This window comes from Podarcis erhardii, assembly GCF_964252035.2.
Source record: "Podarcis erhardii genome assembly, chromosome: 11".
In the NCBI taxonomy this organism is placed as follows: domain Eukaryota; kingdom Metazoa; phylum Chordata; class Lepidosauria; order Squamata; family Lacertidae; genus Podarcis; species Podarcis erhardii.
This window is the reverse complement of record NC_138501.1, coordinates 48,216,055-48,235,849: the sequence shown is the minus strand read 5'-3', so window position 1 is coordinate 48,235,849 and position 19,795 is coordinate 48,216,055. Positions and strand designations below refer to the sequence as shown.

Genomic DNA, 19,795 nt, shown 5'->3' with positions numbered 1-19,795 from the left:
AGGAGACTCTTGAGAGTCCTATGGACTGCAAGAAGAACAAACCTCTCCATTCTGAAGGAAATCAACCCTGAGTGCTCACTGAAAGGAGTGATTGTGAAGCTGAGGCTCCAATACTTTGGCCACCTCATGAGGAGAGAAGACTCCCTGGAAAAGACCCTGATGTTGGGAAAGATGGAGGGCACAAGGAGAAGGGGACGACAGAGGACGAGATGGTGGGACAGTGTTCTTGAAGCTGCAAACATGAGTCTGACCAAACTGTGGGAGGCAGTGGAAGACAGGAGTGCCTGGCGTGCTCTGGTCCAGGGGGTCACGAAGAGTCGAACACGACTAAACGACTAAACAACAACAACAACAAAGACGCAATCATACTGGATTTGCTCTCACCTCCACTTTTGGATGGCAGAATGGGGAGCTATGCCCTGGCAGACACTAGTTCTGGGCTGGGTGCATCCATCCCCCATTCAGGATGTCGGATAAGGGGGCTAGACTGTGCCCAAATGATCTCATTTTTTCACAGCTTTCTCCAAAGGAACTCAAGACACCAAGAAGGTGTAGCCCACATGACAACTATACTGCTAAGCCCCTAACATTCCCCATGACCCAGCAGAAGTAACAAGGACGTCTCCAGAAAGAGCTGGGTTTTTTATTTTTTAAAAACCCAGCAACTTCATAATGAAATTTTGCAGCCATTCAGACTGTTAATGGCGTCTGCAGGAGATACAGTACCAATGAGGGTGGGGCAGGGGGAGATTAATTGGTACCCAAATACACGCCCCCCCCCCCATGGAGGTCCTCTTTCTTCTCACCTGGCTTCACTTCAGCCACCTGTGGGCCTTCAGCTGTTAGTTCCCGCACAATCTCGTTGTCCTCCTCGTTGCTATCCAGCCAGCGGTCACAGTTGAATGTGTACTTCTCTTTTGTCAGAGTTTTCAAAAGGGTTACCTTTAATTAAACCCAAATTGAACCAAAATGTTGAATAAGTTCAACGTGAATGAAAGAAGGAGGGTTGAAACTGGAGTCAGGGAAAAATGCAATTTACCAAACATGCTGGAGCCGTGTCCCTTTGTAAGGTGGAGGAAATGAGTGTTGATTAATAAGATGGTTCAGTTATTTTATTTCCTCCAGACGAGGCCTCTATTAACCTTGAAATTCAGCTAGCTAAATAACCTGTTGTTCTTTTTCTTCCCGCAGAATACAAAAGGAAGTGTACCCATAAGTACAGACATATAACAGCATATTTTTTTTTGGATTTGCTTATGCTGTGAAAAACCTGAGCCAAGCTGCTCACCAGGTGCGTTTGGAACCTCAGACAGGGGGGTGAGTGTCGAGACCCTGCAGCCACCCCTCGTTGGAAATAGCTCACACAAGATATTAGGTTTATGTTATTGGGCAAATTTTGGCCACAACTTTATTGAATTACAGACTGTGAGCAGTATTGGCTTAGGCATTGATTGGACCTGACTATATCTGACTCCTGCCCATTGTGCAGGAAGGGTAGGGGGAGCCCTGTCAATGTGAACCAACTCAAGCTCCCCCTGGTGTTCCCGTTGGGGTTCTGTCAAGGCTCTAGCCCCCAGCCAGGCTTTGGACAAGATCAACACCCCCCCCAGATACCTTTAACGGAATCCACCCCTCCCCTCCCCCACACAAGGTCAAACAATGCCTAACCGCAACCCTAACAAAGTTGTAACGATTGCTACAAGGTAGGCGAAAACCAAATGGCCAGTGCCAATTTTCCAAGTGGAAGAATTCCTACCAGTCCCCTTGGACAACCGAGGCAACCAACCGAAGTCCATAGCAAGGCTATTGCCTAACCTGCAAAATAGGGAGGGAGGGCGGGTGATTGAGGAAGCGAGCCAAAGAGGAAGTCCTCTGGCTCGCTCCTCAGTTTAAACGGCCCCAGCCACACACACCCAGTCAGCGGATTGGCTGGGCGGGCTCTGACGTGGCAAGGATCCCCTGGCAATGGGGAACAAAGTCCCCCGCCCCCGGTGGGGAGTGGGTGGCCATGCGGTCCACTGCAACTCCTCCCCACTGGGAAGTGGAGTGGATTTATGGAAGCAGCTGTGGGGAGGGAGTGTGGGAAATGGCATGCTGGGTTGGGGTTAAGCACCTCCCCCTAGCTGATTTTCTCCTCCAAATTGTCTCCTCCAGATATTGCCCGGCCCTAGTGTGGGACTTTACACCTCAACAGACACATATATCATTGTGAGGTAAAGTTGTAATCCTGACCACACTTATCACACAGTACTGAACACAGAAGTAGTTGCTTCATTTCCAAGCGACATGCTTAAGACTGTGCTGCAAAAAGGTTTTTTAAACTGATTAATCTAAGAGATTAATCAACTAAACATCGCAGCAGCCTCATTAGCAATCCTCTCACTAGAGAATGAACAAGGGACTCTTTTGCAGCTAGACATCAACCTTTCCTCCAGGAGTGGAAGCGACAGCAAACGAGGACTAATGAGGCCAGAATGACTGTGTGGATGAATCTTGGGAACCAACGTGCATCCGCAATGCTTCATGGTTTACTAACTCCCAGCTAGATCTTCCAAACATCTGTGCAGCGCAAAATAAGGCAGAAACCTATCAAATCATATTAGAGGCTCAAAAGCCAAGGTGTATTAACAATGTGGCCTTATTTTCTTTTTCATTTTTAAATAAAAAAGGTAAATGGTGAGTTGCTATTGTTACTGCACATGCCTACATAGCCAGAGAAAGACATTTCTAATATTTATTCAGTGCTATCCCAAAAGGTATAGCTGGATGGTTAAGTCCAGTCAAAGGCGACTATGGGGTTGCGGCACTCATCTCACTTTCAGGCCAAGGAAGCCAGCATTTGTCCACAGACAGCTTACCAGGTCATGTGGCCAGCGGGACTAAACCATTTATGGTGCAACGGAACACTGTGCTGGAAACCAAAGCGCATGGAAATGCCGTTTACCTTCCCCACCACAGCGGTACCTATTTATCTACTTGCACTGGCGTGCTTTCGAACTGCTAGTTTGGCAGGAGCTGGGACAGAGCTCGTTGTCATTGTGGGGATTCAAACCACCAACCTTCTGATCAGCAAGCCCAAGAGGCTCAGTGGTTTAGACCACTGCACCACCCATGTCCCGCTATCCAAAGTAGGACTTCCATATAGGAAGACACGGCACTCTGCAGCAAGAACATTTGATAATGAGAGCATAATGAATAAACCTGAGAATTTAGTTTTGGCTTTTAGGAAAAACAGTTTCCAGTTCCCATGCTTGTGAAGGCATGCTTAAGGTGGCTGGGTGATGTTGAGCAATGATATCTCAGAAGCTGGAAAATAAGCTTAGCAGGATATCCACCCAACTGTCCAGTGGTGGGACAATAGAGTCCTACACAAGCATTTTGCCCCACCCTCTGATTGACTAAAAGAAGCAAACAGTGTGCCAAGACCCCATGACTTGCAGTTCCCTGGGGGGTGAATAGACACAGAGACTAACAGTATTTGGTTTATGGATTCAAATAGGCCACAACTTCACTGGTTACAGATGTGAGTGGTTTGGGACAGGAATTGGGTGAAGCCAGACTATATCACTCCAGTCCTTCTGGCGGTTCCCTCACTGCAAGAAGCCAAGTTACAGGGAACCAGGCAGAGGGCCTTCTTGGTAGTGGCGCCCTCCCTGTGGAATGCCCTCCCACCAGATGTCAAAGTAACAACAACTACCAGACTTTTAGAAGACATCTGAAGGTGGCCCTGTTTAGGGAGGCTTTTAATGTTTAATGTAGTACAGTATTTTAATATTATTTTTGGAAGCCGCCCAGAGTGGCTGGGGAAGCCCAGCCAGATGGGCGGGGGATAAATAATAAATTATTATTATTATATAGTTCATTTGCTGGGAGTTGCATTTAAGGGCAATCCATCATTTGGAGGAACTCTATGACCTACATCAAATAGGGGGACCCCCGGAGGGGTCCCCATTGGGGGAATGGTATGGCCCTAGCCCCCGTCGGGGCATCAGAGAGAAGCCACTCCCCCTCGATCCCTTTAACTGTGGGATGTAAGAATCAGGTGCAGTCAAACAAAACATGGCTCGAGTAGACATGAAGGTTATCTCAGTCCTCCAGCCGGAACTTACTGAGACAAAACTTCCTATGTGTAACTTGAGACGGGTGTGGCCTCTCAAGAAGTAGAAAGAACCAGAACCTACAGGCTGGTGACCATCTTGTCTCTCTTGTCTCTATCAATGCCATCTTAACGACAGCACTACTAAGATGCACCCTTGGCTCCAGGCCAAGAGAAGAAAAGGGGGCTTTCTCCCATAAGGAGATAGTCACCACATTCAAACTATGTTCTAACCTTTTAAGTCCGCCTTCTGTGTGACCAGATGATTACTTGTGAGCAAATGATTTATATTTTACAGAAGACTGTGTAGTGTCTTATTTTAGGAGGGATTAAAAGGGGGAAATACCAGGAAATATTTACAGAGACTCTAACGAGTCTGAGCGAGCTATCTGCTCTGCGTGTGTTTAAATAAAAGGGGAATGTTAACTCTGCTGATTTTGTTGAACTTGTAAAGACAAGTTGGGATAGGATATCTTAGACAATATATCCTCCCCCGCATCCCTAAACATTCCCACATTAAGAGAACAAAAAAAATTCCTTCCAGTAGCACCTTAAAGACCAACTAAGTTAGTTCTTGGTATGAGCTTTCGTGTGCATGCACACTTCTTCAGATACATGTGTGTATCTGAAGAAGTATGCATGCACACGAAAGCTCATACCAAGAACTAACTTAGTTGGTCTTTAAGGTGCTATTGGAAGGAATTTTTTTGTTTTGACTATGGCAGACCAACACAGCTACCTATCTGTAACCACATTAACAGGATACCCTTAATGAGGAGGGGCAGGGGAAGGCTACAACCTCCCCTCCAGCCAAAGAAAGGCTTACCCAATGCCTAACCTCACAAGGTTGTGACGATTGCTATGAAGTGGGCGAAAACCAAATGGCTGGTGCCAATTTGCCAAGGCTAGCCAACTCTGCCCCATGAAAAGATCATCATGGTCCTTCTGCTGCCAATCTTGCCCCTGCAACTTAGAGCTACAGAGAACTCTTGGATGTGCCTTAGAAAGCACCATCAGAGTACAGGGAGGGAGGCCCAACACATACTGAATCAAGTGTTCACCCTATAATAAGCCTAAGGAATAACATTTTGCAGCATGGAGGAGTTCCATGGTGGTTCCTCAGGGTCTCCTCAGCAGCTAAGTCAACATGGTTCCATGGCAGACCTACATTTCTGGGGCCCTGAAGCTTGAACTGTCACGGGAGTCCCTTCACAACCAACAATGAGGTCTGGGTAACCACTGTTATCTTCTTCAATGGGGTTGTTCCATGACCAATCACTACACCTTAACAACATCTGTGCTACTGACTTTCAGACTTTGGGACTGTTGAAATATATACAACCAAAAGTTGCTGTGACTCAAATTGGGTCTGCTAGACCCAGAGGCATAGCATGGGGAAACCAGGGGGCCATGGCCCCGAGTACACATTTTTGAGGGGGTGCAATCAGGCACGGAGCCCTGGCAGCTGAGGCAGGACAGCAGGCGGGTTGGTTTAGTAGGCAGGTGGATTGAGGCAGCGAGCGAGGAGCCTGATGGAGGCAAGCTCTGTTCACTCTCTGCATGTGTCCCCACCCCAGCTGCCCAGTCTACCAGGGAGCTGCAACACTTTCCTCACGCCAGGCACCAGGCATCAGCAACCCATGCTACACCACTGACTAACATGCTACACCACTGACTAAACCCAATATTTTTAAGCAGTGTGTACTAAAGTCACTTCTGGGACCCTTCAGGATTAGGAGCCCTGAAGATTAAGATTCATTAGTTTCACTGTAAACCAAGCATGCAAATAATGATAAGGATGATGATGATGATGATATAATTTATATCCTGCCCATCTGGCTGGTTTGCCCCAGCCACATGTCAGTGTTCAAGCGTTAGATAAGGACGCAAGTTCATGGAAACAATAAGCTCTTGCTTATCACAGGGGATTGATCTTGCCCCCATAGTGCAATCTCTCCTGCTGGCTTTTTACCTTATGTAGATGCCAGCCAGCAAATGGGCTCCTCTTCTCGTGCCATATCCGGATCTTGTACAAATTGCCCAGATCTGGGAGCTCAATCTGCAGGAAACATGCGTAAAACACATCAGTGGTGGCCTTTTTCTACTACAGGCACAATCTGGGGGAAGATCAGGCCCCCAGGGGAAATAAAACTGGAGATGCACAAAAATAGCAAAATCCATTAGGGGCATTTTCTGTGCAAGCTTTCGTGGAGCCAAAAGCTTGTTGCACAAGAACAACAAGGGGCACGATTCTTCTCCGGTTCAGATTAAATCTGAACCAGAGAAGAATGCAGGCATCATAATTTTCACCTTGTATTTAAGGCAAGAATTTGTCACACATTCAGTATTCTGAGTCAATGAAGCGCCAACATAGCTGACATCTCCAATAAGTTTGCTATTTCCTTCCTTTTATAAGGGCTATTAAACCCTTTCACATAAACCACAAGGAATTGACTGGCTATTCTTCTGTGCCATTTAACCAGCACTAACTGTAAACAGGAAGCGTCTGGGCTGATTCCCAGGTTAACACGGCAGTAAACACAAGTCTGTTTGGAGCACACATGGCGGACAGGAAGGCATACCATGAATTTGTCCGTTTGTCCAGCTTCAAAGTTATCAGAGTTATTGTCCAGCTTCATTTCGTCGGACTTTCCTTTGTCACCGTAAACCTGGAGGAAGATGGGGGCGTCTGTCCCCGCGCCCTTAATATCACTTGTCCATATCCACAGGGACCAAGGGTTTTCTTATAAAACAAAAGGTTCTGAATCACTGAATTAGAATAGTGAAAGCTGGTGATAAAGGAAAAACAAAGAAGGAAACCAAACCAAACCAAACCACCAGAGATGAATAGAGAGGTCCTTTTTTATAAAGCACGTGCCCAGTGCCTTGAACACCAGTCATGTTGTGAAGATGTTCAACAGGGAATCTCTTCTCATACTGGAGATGCAGCAATGTGAATCACTTTGCAAACAATCCATGAAAACCTTCTCTTCCATTTCAGCTCAACATCGCACTCATGCTAGCCCCAATCCATTGCTTCCACTTGCGTATGTGAATTTCCCTTTCCTCCCAAGAGCAAAAGGGTCTGATCTCATGCAACACGGCACTTTCACAAAGTGGACTGTAATGTTGTGAGTCTGGACCTGGGAGCAAGTGTGCAGTCAGGTAACTGGTGAGTTAAGACACTGGACTTAATGGTCTCTTTGCAGAGGGGGGACATGATTTACATAGTAATGTGGGTTACTTTTAAAAGTGAAAATCCAGTCCTGCTGTGTTTAGGGTCCCTCCCATTCATTTTTCCTGAGTAGGGCCCTGATCTTCTGCCTCAAAATCCCACCCAAAAGCCATGACTGCCAGCAGACAGCCAGTGTCAAATCCTGGCTCAGCTATAAAGCTCTCTGAGGAACGCTCCTCACTAAGGTGTCAACCAGGGTCTGATCTTTACTACTTAAGACTCAAAAGATGGAATGTTTCCCCATAGAAAAAAAAACAACGAGAGAAATCCTTGCATATATAGTGTGTCAGGCACAGGGAGTTATTTCTAGAAAAAGAGGTCTGGAAAATACTGCCCTTTTTTTAGGGGGGAGCATCTAGCCAAAGGGGAGATTGCCTCTTCTCTTCTTACACCAATGAATAATAATAATAATAATAATAATAATAATAATAATAATAATAATAATAGGCTGGAGGGGCCCTGAAATGGTGGTACAGTCCCTACCTCATGGGGTTATTGTGAGGATAAAGCAGGATAGCCCATATACATCACCCTGAGGCAGGCACCCCCAAACTCAGCCCTCCAGATGTTTTTGGGACTACAACTCCCATCATCCCTAGCTAACAGGACCAGTGGTCAGGGATGATGGGAATTGTAGTCCCAAAACATCTGGAGGGCCGAGTTTGAGAATGCCTGCCCTGAGGTCACCGGAGAAAAGTTGCAGATACGCACAGCTGTGATGAATGGCAACAACTGTGCAAATATTCCGCACTCTTCATGGCAACACACCACCGGTTTGAGGAAAAATCCTGAGCCTCTAAACGAGAAAGCATATCCTTTCCGAAGCAGGCGAGGGAGATGACAATACAAGTTTATCCCGTTGTATGGCAGCGAAAGGTCACCAATTACTCAAGGGCACTGCTTCCTCCCCGTTTAATATACAACATCCACAAAGGGATTACGCTGTCAATAGCAGTCAGGGTCGATAATATGGCAGTTTAAAGGTCATAAATGCTTTCGCAGAATGGACTGCGCTGCAGAGATAAAGTGGTTGTCACATTAAGCGATGTTCGCTGTAATGAGCGCGGCTGCAATGAAATCGCTCCTTAAACGGGACAAACTGTTCGTCACAGAGGCGTCTTGATCATGCAGCCCCTTAACTAATTTTATAAGCATTCGTTGCACTTATGTGATGTGGACTGGAGGAGGGACAATGTAAATTCTCCCCGCCAGTTATGAACCTTATGCAGCAATTTGTCCCCAAAGGATCTGGAGAACACTGGAGAACAGCAGACACCCTGGAGCCAGCGGGGATTGAGAACATACTTGGAATCTTCTATTTAGCAGGTTGGGCACTCGAGCACTGATGGCTATCACTCATGTAGCAGAGAGTTCCATAGTTTTGAAGGGGGAAGGAATAGGTTTCTGTGCAGTCAGTTTGAAACTGACCCCAAATCACCATTTTTCCTCCTCCAAGGAAGCATTTCTAAAATGCTCTAACCTGAGCTCTTGAGCCAAAACCCAGCTGTATAAACAAGTGCTCAAAGCTCTCTCCCTTATCAGTCTGTGACGGCAATGAGTGGCCTTGCCAGTTCCAGTAGAGCAGGGATGACGCGTCTGGGTCTTATCTTACATCCTGACCACAAAGACCACAAAGACGCACAGACCTTGTCAAGTCTGACAAGAGACCTGGGAACGGTGCCAGGAGTTGGTGACTTCCTGCCCCAAGATAAGGGTATAGGAACAGGAACAACCTTTTATGGTCAAGAGTATAGGAAGAGGAAAACCCTTTTATGGTTAAGATTACTGGAGCAGGAACATATGTGATGTCAACCTGTGTGTATAAGCTGACGTGGCTGGATTCCTGGGGAAGGAGGGAGAGGGTGCCTGGAAGATATATATACTGCATGAAATCTCTCATTTCTTTGGACTTGCTGTGAACTGACCACGCAAGTGCCTTCTGCTATCCAGAGAGCAGAATAAACTCTTTCTCTGAAGCAACCTCGGTGTCATTTGACTTCCTTTCTCCCTCCTGGGAGCAAAGCAGACCCCACAAGTTGGTAAAGTCTAATCAGGCTAGAGTTTAACTACATGAGGTGTGAAGAAGTATTTTCTTTCATCTGTCCTGAATCTTGCAACATCCAGCTTCCTGAGATGTTCAGGTGTTCTAGTGTCATGGAAGGGGGAGAAAACCTTTTCTCTCTCCACTTCCTCCATGTCACACATGATTTTATAAAGTCGTAGCTTGTCAACTCTTACTCACATTATCTCTAAACTAAAAAGGCCATTTTTTGAGGGGGTTTTTACTCAGACCAGTGGCTCCCCCCCCCGGTAAAAAATAGGAGGTGCCAGGACTCACATATTGACAACACTGCTGTGGATGCCAATATAAAATGGCTGCCATAGGAGGAAAAAGAAGGCGAATTTTTTGGTTCTCTGTACCAAGAAAGAACTGTCAGCAGAAAAACAACAACCCTGAGTGCTCCCAAGGGCAGGAGGGTTTTCAAATAATGATGGATGCCCTTCAAGCTTTGCTCTTTCGCACTTACTTTTCAGTCTCTTCTTACGCAGCGAGACCATTTCGTACAGCTCCCGTTCCACCAGTCCATCACCGTCATCCTCATCCAGCCACTTCCCACACGGGAAGGTCTGTTCGATACCAGTAAACGGGCAATACACCACCACCTGGAAGGGGAAAGGGAGCGCCGGAATTGACCACCCATTTTTCCATTGCCCACACCCTCCTAGTGAGACATAATGCATTCACGAACACAGAGGAGCCAACTCCCAGGGGCCAAGCGTTGGAAACACGCCTGGGAAGGCTGCCAACTTCCCAAGACTCTGGGGTGTCTCTCTGGTGGTCACTCTCTGGCTATAAATCTCCCTCAGTCCAGAGAGACCGGTAATAAGCGACCCCTCCTTCCTAATAGGAGTACGCTCGTCTTCTGGCATATCATAGCAGAAGAAAGAGTCAATCGTAGTTCTAAAACTACTTTATTTTACAGTCTATATACGCAGAATCCATCAGCATGTCTGTGCTCTCCTCTCAGGACCAGTACAGAACAGCATCACAAACAGAAGTGAAACTAAACTTCCAACAGTACTGAGACTTCCTGTCTCACGCTCTCTCAGACACTCACATGATAAACACAAAACATAGTGCTACTGCTGGAGCAGCACGGATGGATAAAAATCCTAACTCCAAGGTCCCTTCAGTCCCCTCAATAAGATATTTGAGGGGGCCCCCAAAGTTAATGGGCATTGACATTCAAATGGTGTGTGTGTGCCCCATGTCACGTGATTGATTATGTGTGCCCGGGCTTACCGTATTTTTCGCTCTATAGGAGGCACCCGACCATAGGACGCACCTTGTTTTAGAGGGGGAGAACAAGAAAAAAAACATCTCCCCCTCTCTGCGCAGCGCCCCTTCAGCGAAGCAGCAGGAGAAACGGAACCCCTTCCATTTCTCCTCCCGCTTAGCTGAAGGGGCACTGCGCCTTAGCTGAAGGGGCACCTACCCTTCAGCGAAAGGAACCCGAAGCCTCCGGAGTGCAGCAGGAGCTCCTCATGAAAATCCTTCATCATTTTAGTGCAAATTTCTCCTGATACAATTTTGCCTAACATACACATTTTTGCCACGAAATATCCCCTGAAGCAATGCATTTTATGGACACTCTACTTGGCAAGAGAACAGCACTTCAGAGAGGTGCAAATTTTCAAAGGATGGCTGTGTTTTGGTTCCCACATGATTTCAGGAAATGCTAATTACGTAGTTAGGTTAGCCTACAAATATGGACTGAATTGAATTTATCCGCTGTCTCTATTCCTTCAAATATTTGGAGCTGGCTATCCCATCACACACACCCTTCCTAAAACAAGCCACCCATCCCTCTCCTGTTCCTCCTATCCCTTCCGAGCACAATTCAAAGTGTTGGTGCTGACCGTTAAAGCCCTAAACGGCCTCGGTCCAGTATACCTGAAGGAGCATCTCCACCCCCATCATCCAGCCCGGACACTGAGGTCCAGCGCCAAGGGCCTTCTGGCGGTTCCCTCGCTGCAAGAAGTGAGGTTACAGGAAACCAGGCAGAGGGCCTTCTCGGTGGTGGTGCCTGCCCTGAGGAATGCCCTCCCAGCAGATGTCAAGGCAATAAGCAACTATTTTACATTTAAAAGGCAACTGAAGGTGGCCCTGTTGAGGGAAGTTTTTAATGTCTGACACTGCATTGTTTTTAATATTCAGTTGGAAGCCGCCCAGAGTGGCTGGGGAAACCCAGCCAGATGGGTGGGGTATAAATAATAATAATAATAATAATTATTATTATTATTAACTGAACGGCAAAACTGCAATGTCCACAAATCGCAGGATGACACATCTCTTGGGTTTGATCCGGAATCTGCTGCCTCTCCCTAGAAATTAACGCAAACCTGCCACAAATAACCTCCACATCCCTTCTGCACAACTGTAAGTGTGGCTGAAGAGGCGGAGAAGGAATGCCGTCCCCTAGTCTTACAACTGCAGAGCAGCCTGGGTGCCTAATGAGCATGCAATTGATTTCTGCATAAGTTTCAGTGCCGCATGGCATGTATTAGGCGAAATCAGATTTGCGGGACGCATTATTGCATCGTATCGACTGGCTAACCTGTCAGCATCATCACTGAAACAAGAGCTGAAACATCCTTCAAGCCTTCCAAGTCACTCTGGTCAGACCACAAATAGGGGGAAAGTGACTGGACAGCTGTCCAATGGCTTGAAGTGACCCGTCCTCACCTTCTCGCAGTACCAGCCGCAGCCGACACCTGCATTGTCGTGTCCAATTGAGACGCGGCTCAAGGGACTCAGGAGAGCAGCTATCTCCACGTTGAAAAGATCGGTCCTGGCACGCTCGAACTCGCCTCCTTCCAGGAAGACCTTCCCGCTGTTCTTCAGCCCTTTGGAGCCATGCATGACCATGTGGATTTTGGAGTTTGTGCCAGCCCCTCTGATGTCCCCAGTCACCACAGCCACGTTGTAGACAATGCCTGGATGGTGGGAGATGGGAGAAGACACAGGGATTGAGATGAGGAACCACCACAGTGGAAGTCTTGGCATCTGCTCTTTCGGCAACACTTTTTACAGGGGAAGTGGGGGAAGTTGCCAGGCCAAGGGCCACATTCCATCCTGAGAAGGCTTCTGGAGGCCATGTGCCAAAGGTAGGTGGGGTCAGAGGCAAAGCAATGCCTGCTAACGTTACCTTTGCGCTCTATGTGGGGCTACCTTTGAAGGTGACCCGGAAACTGCGATTAATCCAGAATGCGGCAGCTAGACTGGTGACTGGGAGTGGCCGCCGAGACCACATAACACCAGTCCTGAGAGATCTGCATTGGCTCCCGGTACTTTTCCGATCATAATTCAAAGTGTTGGTGCTGACCTTTAAAGCCCTAAATGGCCTCCGTCCAGTATACCTGAAGGAGCGTCTCCACCCCCATCGTTCAGCCCGGACACTGAGATCCAGCACCGAGGGCCTTCTGGCGGTTCCCTCACTGTGAGAAGTTACAGGGAACCAGGCAGAGGGCCTTCTCGGTAGTGGCACCTGCCCTGTGGAACGCCCTCTCATCATATGTCAAGGAAATAAGCAGCTATCTTATTTTTAAAAGACATCTGAAGGCAGCCCTGTTTAGAGAAGTTTTTAATATTTAATGCTGTATTGTTTTTAACACTCAATTGGGAGCTGCCCAGAGTGGCTGGGGAAACTCAGCCAGATGGGCGGGGTATAAATAATAAATTAGTATTATTAGTATTATTAGTATTATTAGTATTATTAGTATTATTAGTATTATTAGTATTATTAGTATTATTAGTCAAAACAAAAAATTCCTTCCAGTAGCACCTTAAAGACCAACTAAGTTAGTTCTAGGTATGAGCTTTCGTGTGCATGCACACTTCTTCAGATACACTGAAACAGAAGTCACCAGACCCTTCTATATAGTGAGAAGGTGGGGAGGGGTATTACTCAGAAGGGTGGTGGGAATGGGTGATTGGCAGATAGCTGTGATGAGCCTGTTGACGACTCTTAATGACTGAAATAGGTCTTACAGGAAAAAGCAAGGGGTGAGAAGGTGAAAAATGGCTTTGTCATGTATAATGAGATAAGAATCCAATGTCTTTGATCAGACCAGGTCTCTCCATGGTTTTAAGTTTGGTAATAAGTTGCAATTCAGCAGCTTCTCTTTCCAGTCTATTTCTGAAATTCCTTTGCAATAGAACAGCTACTTTGAGATCTTGTATAGAATGTCCTGGGAGATTGAAGTGTTCTCCTACTGGTTTCTCTGTCTTGTGATTCCTGATGTCGGATTTATGTCCATTTATCCACTCAGCCAGGGTTCCACTCAGCCAGGGTTCAATCCTTACCCAGTGTCAAGGAGCTGTCAAGCAAGCCAAGTCAAGCACAGGGAAGTGTACACATGGCAGGCACAGAATGCAATTCACTCTTTATTAGCAGAAAATAACAGCACAGCAGAGTCCTCTAGTTCATTCAGCTGAGGCACTGCTGAAACTGACCAGTATCTCCATCCTTCCCCTCTAGCCTAGGGTTACCAGACATCCCCGTTTCCCAGGGGCAGTCCCTGGATTTGCAAATTTGTCTCCGTACAAATTCCATACCCGGAATGTCCCCGGATTTCATCTAATGTCCCCAGGAAATGTCGCGGCAGCAGCAGCAGCCTCAGCAGCCCGGAGCCAGCCTGGTAGCACAGTTGGCTCTGGCTGGCTTCAAGAGCTGGCCGCTGCCGTGGTGCCCGCCATTTTACCTCACTAGAAGTCCCCATATGATATGTTGCGCATAAGACACATCATATCGGGACTCGGAATAGGGGCTGAAGACACAGTGCTGGGTGCTGGCGCCGGGCGAGAGCTGTGTGGGGTTGTTGAGTTGCGTGGGGTTTTTGTGCCACTGCAACTTGGCACTCAGCTCGCCATCAGCACGGCTGCCTAAGGCAGCCGGCTCCGGCTCGGTCTCTGGGTGGTGATTGGGCCGCTGTGGCTGCTAGTCGGCTTTGCCACTGTGCTCCTTGACTTGCAAGCAGCGGCTCAGCTTGTTGGCCAGCTCGTCGTTGGCCACCACAGACGAGAGGCGAGCAGGAGACGAGCTGATCCGGCCCAAGCGCACCTCCTCCCACTCACTTGCCGCTGGCTCTGCCCTGGACCCACTGACTGGGCATGCCACGGCCCGGATGGGCGGCTACTGGACAATGCCTACGCAGGAGATGCCCAGACAGGCGGGCAGGGCAGCAACAGCAGGAGGAGGAGGGGGGTTCTGCTAATGCTTACTCCCGAGTAAGCCTGTAGGGGATCGCAGTGCAAGGAGGGAGAGGGAGGGGGGAAGTATGGCTAGTGCTCCAAGAAAGGCCAGGACCCAGAGGAAGGCCGCGCAACAGAGGTGACCACAGAAGAGAAGATATTACTTCTTCTTCTTTAATAACTTTTTTCCAAAAAAAAGATTGATTGATTGATTTATTGATTGATTGATTGGATTGATTGATTGGATTGATTGATTGATTGATTGATTGTGTCCCTGGATTCATTGAAATAAATCTGGTAACCTTACTCTAGCCTCCCACTCTGGATCCCTCCCAAGCAGACGAAGGCTACATCGAGGAGGTGGGCTCCTTCTCTAGGCCTGTCTGGCCCATTGCTCAGCATCATGCAGGGAGTCAAAGGGGGAAGAGAGACAACAGGACTGGGACTGCCCCGTGGTTGTGTAGCAGGGACAATCCTGGAGGACCCTCCTTCTTCCTGATTGCTCAACCCCTCTGCTTCTAGCACCTCCCAGCTCTTTTCTTCCATAGACTGCTCCTCAGTGTCCCACCACCACTATCCGGGATCTAAGTGGTCTTCTACTGTGTCCTCCCTGGGGGGTCTTGGGCAGGATGCTCCAACTGCTCTTCCTCATCCAGCCAGTCCTTGAGACTCAGCCATGAGCCTCAGTGGGTGACCTCGCACCAGTCACAGCCTCTCAGCACAACCTACACCACAGGGTTGTTGTGAGCATTAAATGAGTGGAGAGAACCATGTAGGCCACCGAGGAGAGAAAAGGGAGGGGTACAAATTCAAGAATGAGTGGGTGAATAAAGGGGGGACTTTATTCCACCTCTGCTCTGCTGGATGAAATACAATTGCCTCTGGTCTATTTTTTGGGAATCCAGCAACGTGTTTTAAGTTTTTACTCTGCTAACTATACATTAGACAAACCTAGACAGCATCTTAAAAAGCAGAGACATTACCTTGCCAACAAAGGTCCATATAGTTAAAGCTATGCTTTTCCCAGTAGTGATGTATGGAAGTGAGAGCTGGACCATAAAGAAGGCTGATCACCAAAGAATTGATGCTTTTGAATCCTGGTGCTGGAGGAGACTCTTGAGAGTCCCATGGACTGCAAGAAGATCAAACCTCTCCATTCTGAAGGAAATCAGCCCTGAGTGCTCACTGGAAGGACAGATCGTGAAGCTGAGGCTCCAATACTTTGGCCATCTTATGAGAAGAGAAGACTCCCTGGAAAAGACCCTGATGTTGGGAAAGATGGAGGCCACGAGGAGAAGGGGACTACAGAGGATGAGATGGTTGGACAGTGTTCTCGAAGCTACCAGCATGAGTCTGACCAAACTGCGGGAGGCAGTGGAAGACAGGAGTGCCTGGCGTGCTCTGGTCCAGGGGGTCACAAAGAGTTGGACACAACTAAACGACTAAACAACAACAACAACAGCAACTATACATTGGAATCTACTCTGGATCAATACTGAGTAGAATTCCATGACAGTCTTGTGCTTTAAATGTGTGAATCCTCCGAGGCTGATTTTGCAGCAGAGCTCGGGGCTAACGATAGCAGCTGCAACTACCAGACACAACTGGGGTTTAAGTAAAATCTTGGCTTGTCCTTGCACTAGGCTTGTCCTTGCAGGGGCTTCTGTTGTTTCACAGCTGCCTGCGGCGTACTGTAAATACGGTAGTTTTCCTTCCGCAAAGATTTCACCTTGTTAAATTGCATATAACATTGAAAGGCCCACGGCAGGAGGTCTTAACAGTGATAGCCTCTATTGCACACTAGCGGGAAAAGACCTGAGTAGCAGTTCAACGATGGCAAAAGCCGCATGATGACACTAAGCAGGTTGAATAAATAATGCTCAGTGCAGAGATGTTCGTCTTTCGGGAGGGAGGGAAATGCACCCATTCCGGGAGAGAGCCAAAGGAAGCACACGTTTAAAAGGAGGGAGGAAATCTGTATTTAAACATCTAGGATCTCATTTTCAAATATGCTGCCTAGCAGAAGCTGAAAGCTTAGAAGGGCTGCCTTTGGGGAAAATGAGGGGCTGGGATGCATTAGTGGGGTGCAGCAACCTACAACATAATGTTCAGTAGAAACCCCAGTGAAATTCAGAACAGGTTCCTGTTTGCAACTCCAGATCTGCTAGCTGGCCTGATGTAAGTGCCTTTTCCCCACTGATGGAGCTTTTTGTGGCCCTGCTTCTCTTTCCTGCTCTTTTAAATGTGGAAGCCCTTTTCTAATGTGCCACACCCCCTCTACAGCTGTAATGGTTCTAGGGGTTGCTCGTGCGTAAGTCGTCGCCACACCTGGCTGGGTTACCTAGGTGAACCCTTTCTGTCCAGACAGCCACCCATCCGTTGCTGCCTCAATCGCTGGCAGAATCCGTCAGTGGGCATTTCTTGAACTTCTTCCAGCAAAGAAGTTCTTTGACGCCAAGTCTCCGCCTACTCTCCCTGCGTGGAAGTCTTCTGCGCAGGGAGGGTGTGGGCAGTGGAGGACCCGTGCTCTCCCCGCTGGTCTCCGGTGAGGAGTCATGGAGCCTCCTCACCGATTCCCCCATCTGCCCCCCTTCTCCACTGGTGCTACGCTGATTTCCTTCCCCTGCAGATGGGCTGCCTCTCTCCCTCCTGGGATGCTCTCCAGCATCCCTCTGGAGCCCTCCCTCCTCCTCTGGCTCCGATGGCAGTTCCCTGACAACAGCCATATCTGCCCATGACACTTCCTCAAGATTCCCAATGTGCCCTCTGGCTCAAAAACGTTGGCTCAGAATGACCTCACCTCTTCTGCTTCTGAATACCTTTGGACCCACCCTTTGTCTTGCTGGATGGAAGAATAGAAGGAGAAGGAGAAGATTCGTTTTTCTGCTTAGAATAGCAATGCTAGCGCAAGTCTACATAAAGCCATGTGGGAAAGTTCTAATATCCATTGTATCTAATATCTAATATCTAATATCTTCTGCCAAGGCACCTGAGCCCTTATTTTCTCAAAGGGTGAGAAAGCATTTCTTTGCTGGAGCTCTCATTACTACTACTACTACTACTACTACTACTACTAATAATAATAATAATAATAATTTTTATTTATTTATACCCCGCCCTCCCCAGCTAGAGCCGGGCTCAGGGCAGCTAACACCAGTAAAATTACAATAAAAACATAATAGGGGAAGGGGGAAAAAACAATTTAAAATACAGGTTAAAATACAATTTAAAAAGCAGCCTCATTTTAATAATAGCCCATAGATCAAAACCATAAGGGGAGGGAAACATAAGGGTCAGACTGAGTCCAAACCAAAGGCCAGGCAGAACAGCTCTGTCTTGCAGAAAGATGTCAGGTCCCACAGGGCCCTGGTCTCTTGTGACAGAGTGTTCTACAAAGTTGGGGCCAGTACTGAAAAGGGCCTGGCCATAGTTGAGACCCATCTAACCACCTTATGACTTGGGACCTCCAAGGTGTTGTCATTTGTGGACCTTAAGGTCCTCTGCAGGGCATACCAGGAGAGGCGGTCCTGTAGGTATGTGGGTCCTAGGCCGCGTAGGGCTTTAAAGCTCAAAACCAGCACCTTAAACCTGACCCTGTACTCCACCGGGAGCCAGTACAGTTGGTAAAGCACTGGATGAATGTGATCCCACGGCAAGGACCCCGTAAGGAGCCTCGCTGCGGCATTCTGCAGACAGACAATTGTGGGTAAAAGCAGGTTGCAGAGTCAGGATTGGCACCCACGAGTTGGGGAAGGAAGATACGGTTTGCTCATTTCCACCCGCCAAGCCAAGAATCCAAAGCATAAAACCAATGGGTGTGGAGCACACCAGCAACAGCTTGTCCACCCGTTGCTCAAATCAATTATTAAGCCATTCCGAAAGGGCGCCTCACACGACGGAGGCTGTGACTCCGCTAGAAGAAGCCTGGATAAACCAGCAGCCGTCCTCAGCATGCCCGCTGCTTGCCCGGATGCCTTGAGGCCTGGAATATTATTTGATGGCCTGTTCCCCCCCCTTCCCCCCCCGGGGGGGGCAGGAAGCCCTGGGTGGCCTTCAGAGCATCAGCAACCTTTGGGGAAAGGATGTCCTGAAGGCATCTTTGCAAGAGCAAACTTTGCCTTCTCAGCTTAACGGCAAAATGTTGAGGAGAAAGTGTTGAGTACAGATCCTATCAGGTTCTGATCTGGCAAGAGAAATCCTGCTCTCCGTCACCTCGAGAACGGGCTGGAATTCCTCCGTTTTGCCAGTTTCCTTATGAAATTGTGCAGCTCCCACAGCAAATACCAGGGCATTCACTTGGTGCCCTTGTAGTTTTTCTATTTCAGAAGCCTGTTCTGTAAAGCCACTTCCACCTTGCAAAGGAGGTGGTGTTGCGGGCGTCATGCCCCCACCACGCGCGTGGAGGCTGGACTCAGCCTCCGTGTGATTGGGGGAATCCTTGGCCACGTCACCCCCTGGCCAGCCAATCGGCTGGCTCAGGGGACGTGGCCTGCTCCATTTAATGCAGGCGCGGCCGGGGATCTCCCTCTTTTGCCGCCTCCAGCTGCTCCAGTTTCCCACCCTCCAGCCCTTTAATATTTTCGTTCCTTGACCTAGCTATGGACCTCGGTTGGTCGCCACTGAGGGGCCTGATAGGAATTTTTCCACTTGGCAAATTGGCACCAGCCACTTGGTTTTCGCCTACCTCGTAGCAAATCATCACAACCTTCTTGGTATTGGTGGTTAGGCATTGGTATTGGTATTGTTATGTAGATGGAAGAAGGGAGGAAGCGCCATCACCTGCCCCGAATATTGAAGGGTAGTCCAATAAAGGATTCTGGGGGGTGTAGCCCTGTCCGAGGCCTATGGAGGTGAGGGCCTAAGGCACGCCCCCAATCAGTGACCCCGGGGGAGTTCCTAGTTGATGTGCATCAGCAGGACTCCCTCTAGTGGTGGCTAACCCTTCCTGGACTTCAAGCGGACGGGCTGAAGCTGGATATAGTCAGTTAGGACCAATGCCTAAGCCAATACCACTCATCACCTGTAACCAATAAAGTTGTGGCCTTATTTAGCCCATTAACCTTAATAATTGTGTCATGTGTCTTTATTTCCACTGGGGGGAGGCGGGAACTTACTGCACAACTTTCAAAACAGGAACAGTCGGCAGGGGTGTGTGGAGTCACAGACCTGGCTCCCAAACCCAGCAGAGCATAGCTACATTCACTAGCAC

The 19,795-nt window shown here is 48.2% G+C and overlaps 1 protein-coding gene across 5 annotated transcripts in view; it reads right to left on the bottom strand.

Moving 5' to 3' along the window:
* Positions 1–19,795, bottom strand: part of LOXHD1 (lipoxygenase homology PLAT domains 1) — a 198,326-nt gene that overhangs the window by 112,091 nt on the left and 66,440 nt on the right. For all 5 annotated transcript variants that reach the window (XR_014161414.1, XM_081881330.1, XM_081881332.1 and 2 more), the window contains 5 exons: positions 12,079–12,329; positions 9,860–9,995; positions 6,679–6,839; positions 6,069–6,155; positions 807–942 (listed from right to left, as the gene is read on the bottom strand). Coding sequence is in view for 4 of the 5 variants with exons in the window: in XM_081881330.1 (XP_081737456.1) it covers positions 807–942; positions 6,069–6,155; positions 6,679–6,839; positions 9,860–9,995; positions 12,079–12,329 (771 nt within the window). In the remaining variant the exon portion in view is untranslated. The remainder of the gene's footprint in view (positions 1–806; positions 943–6,068; positions 6,156–6,678; positions 6,840–9,859; positions 9,996–12,078; positions 12,330–19,795) is intronic.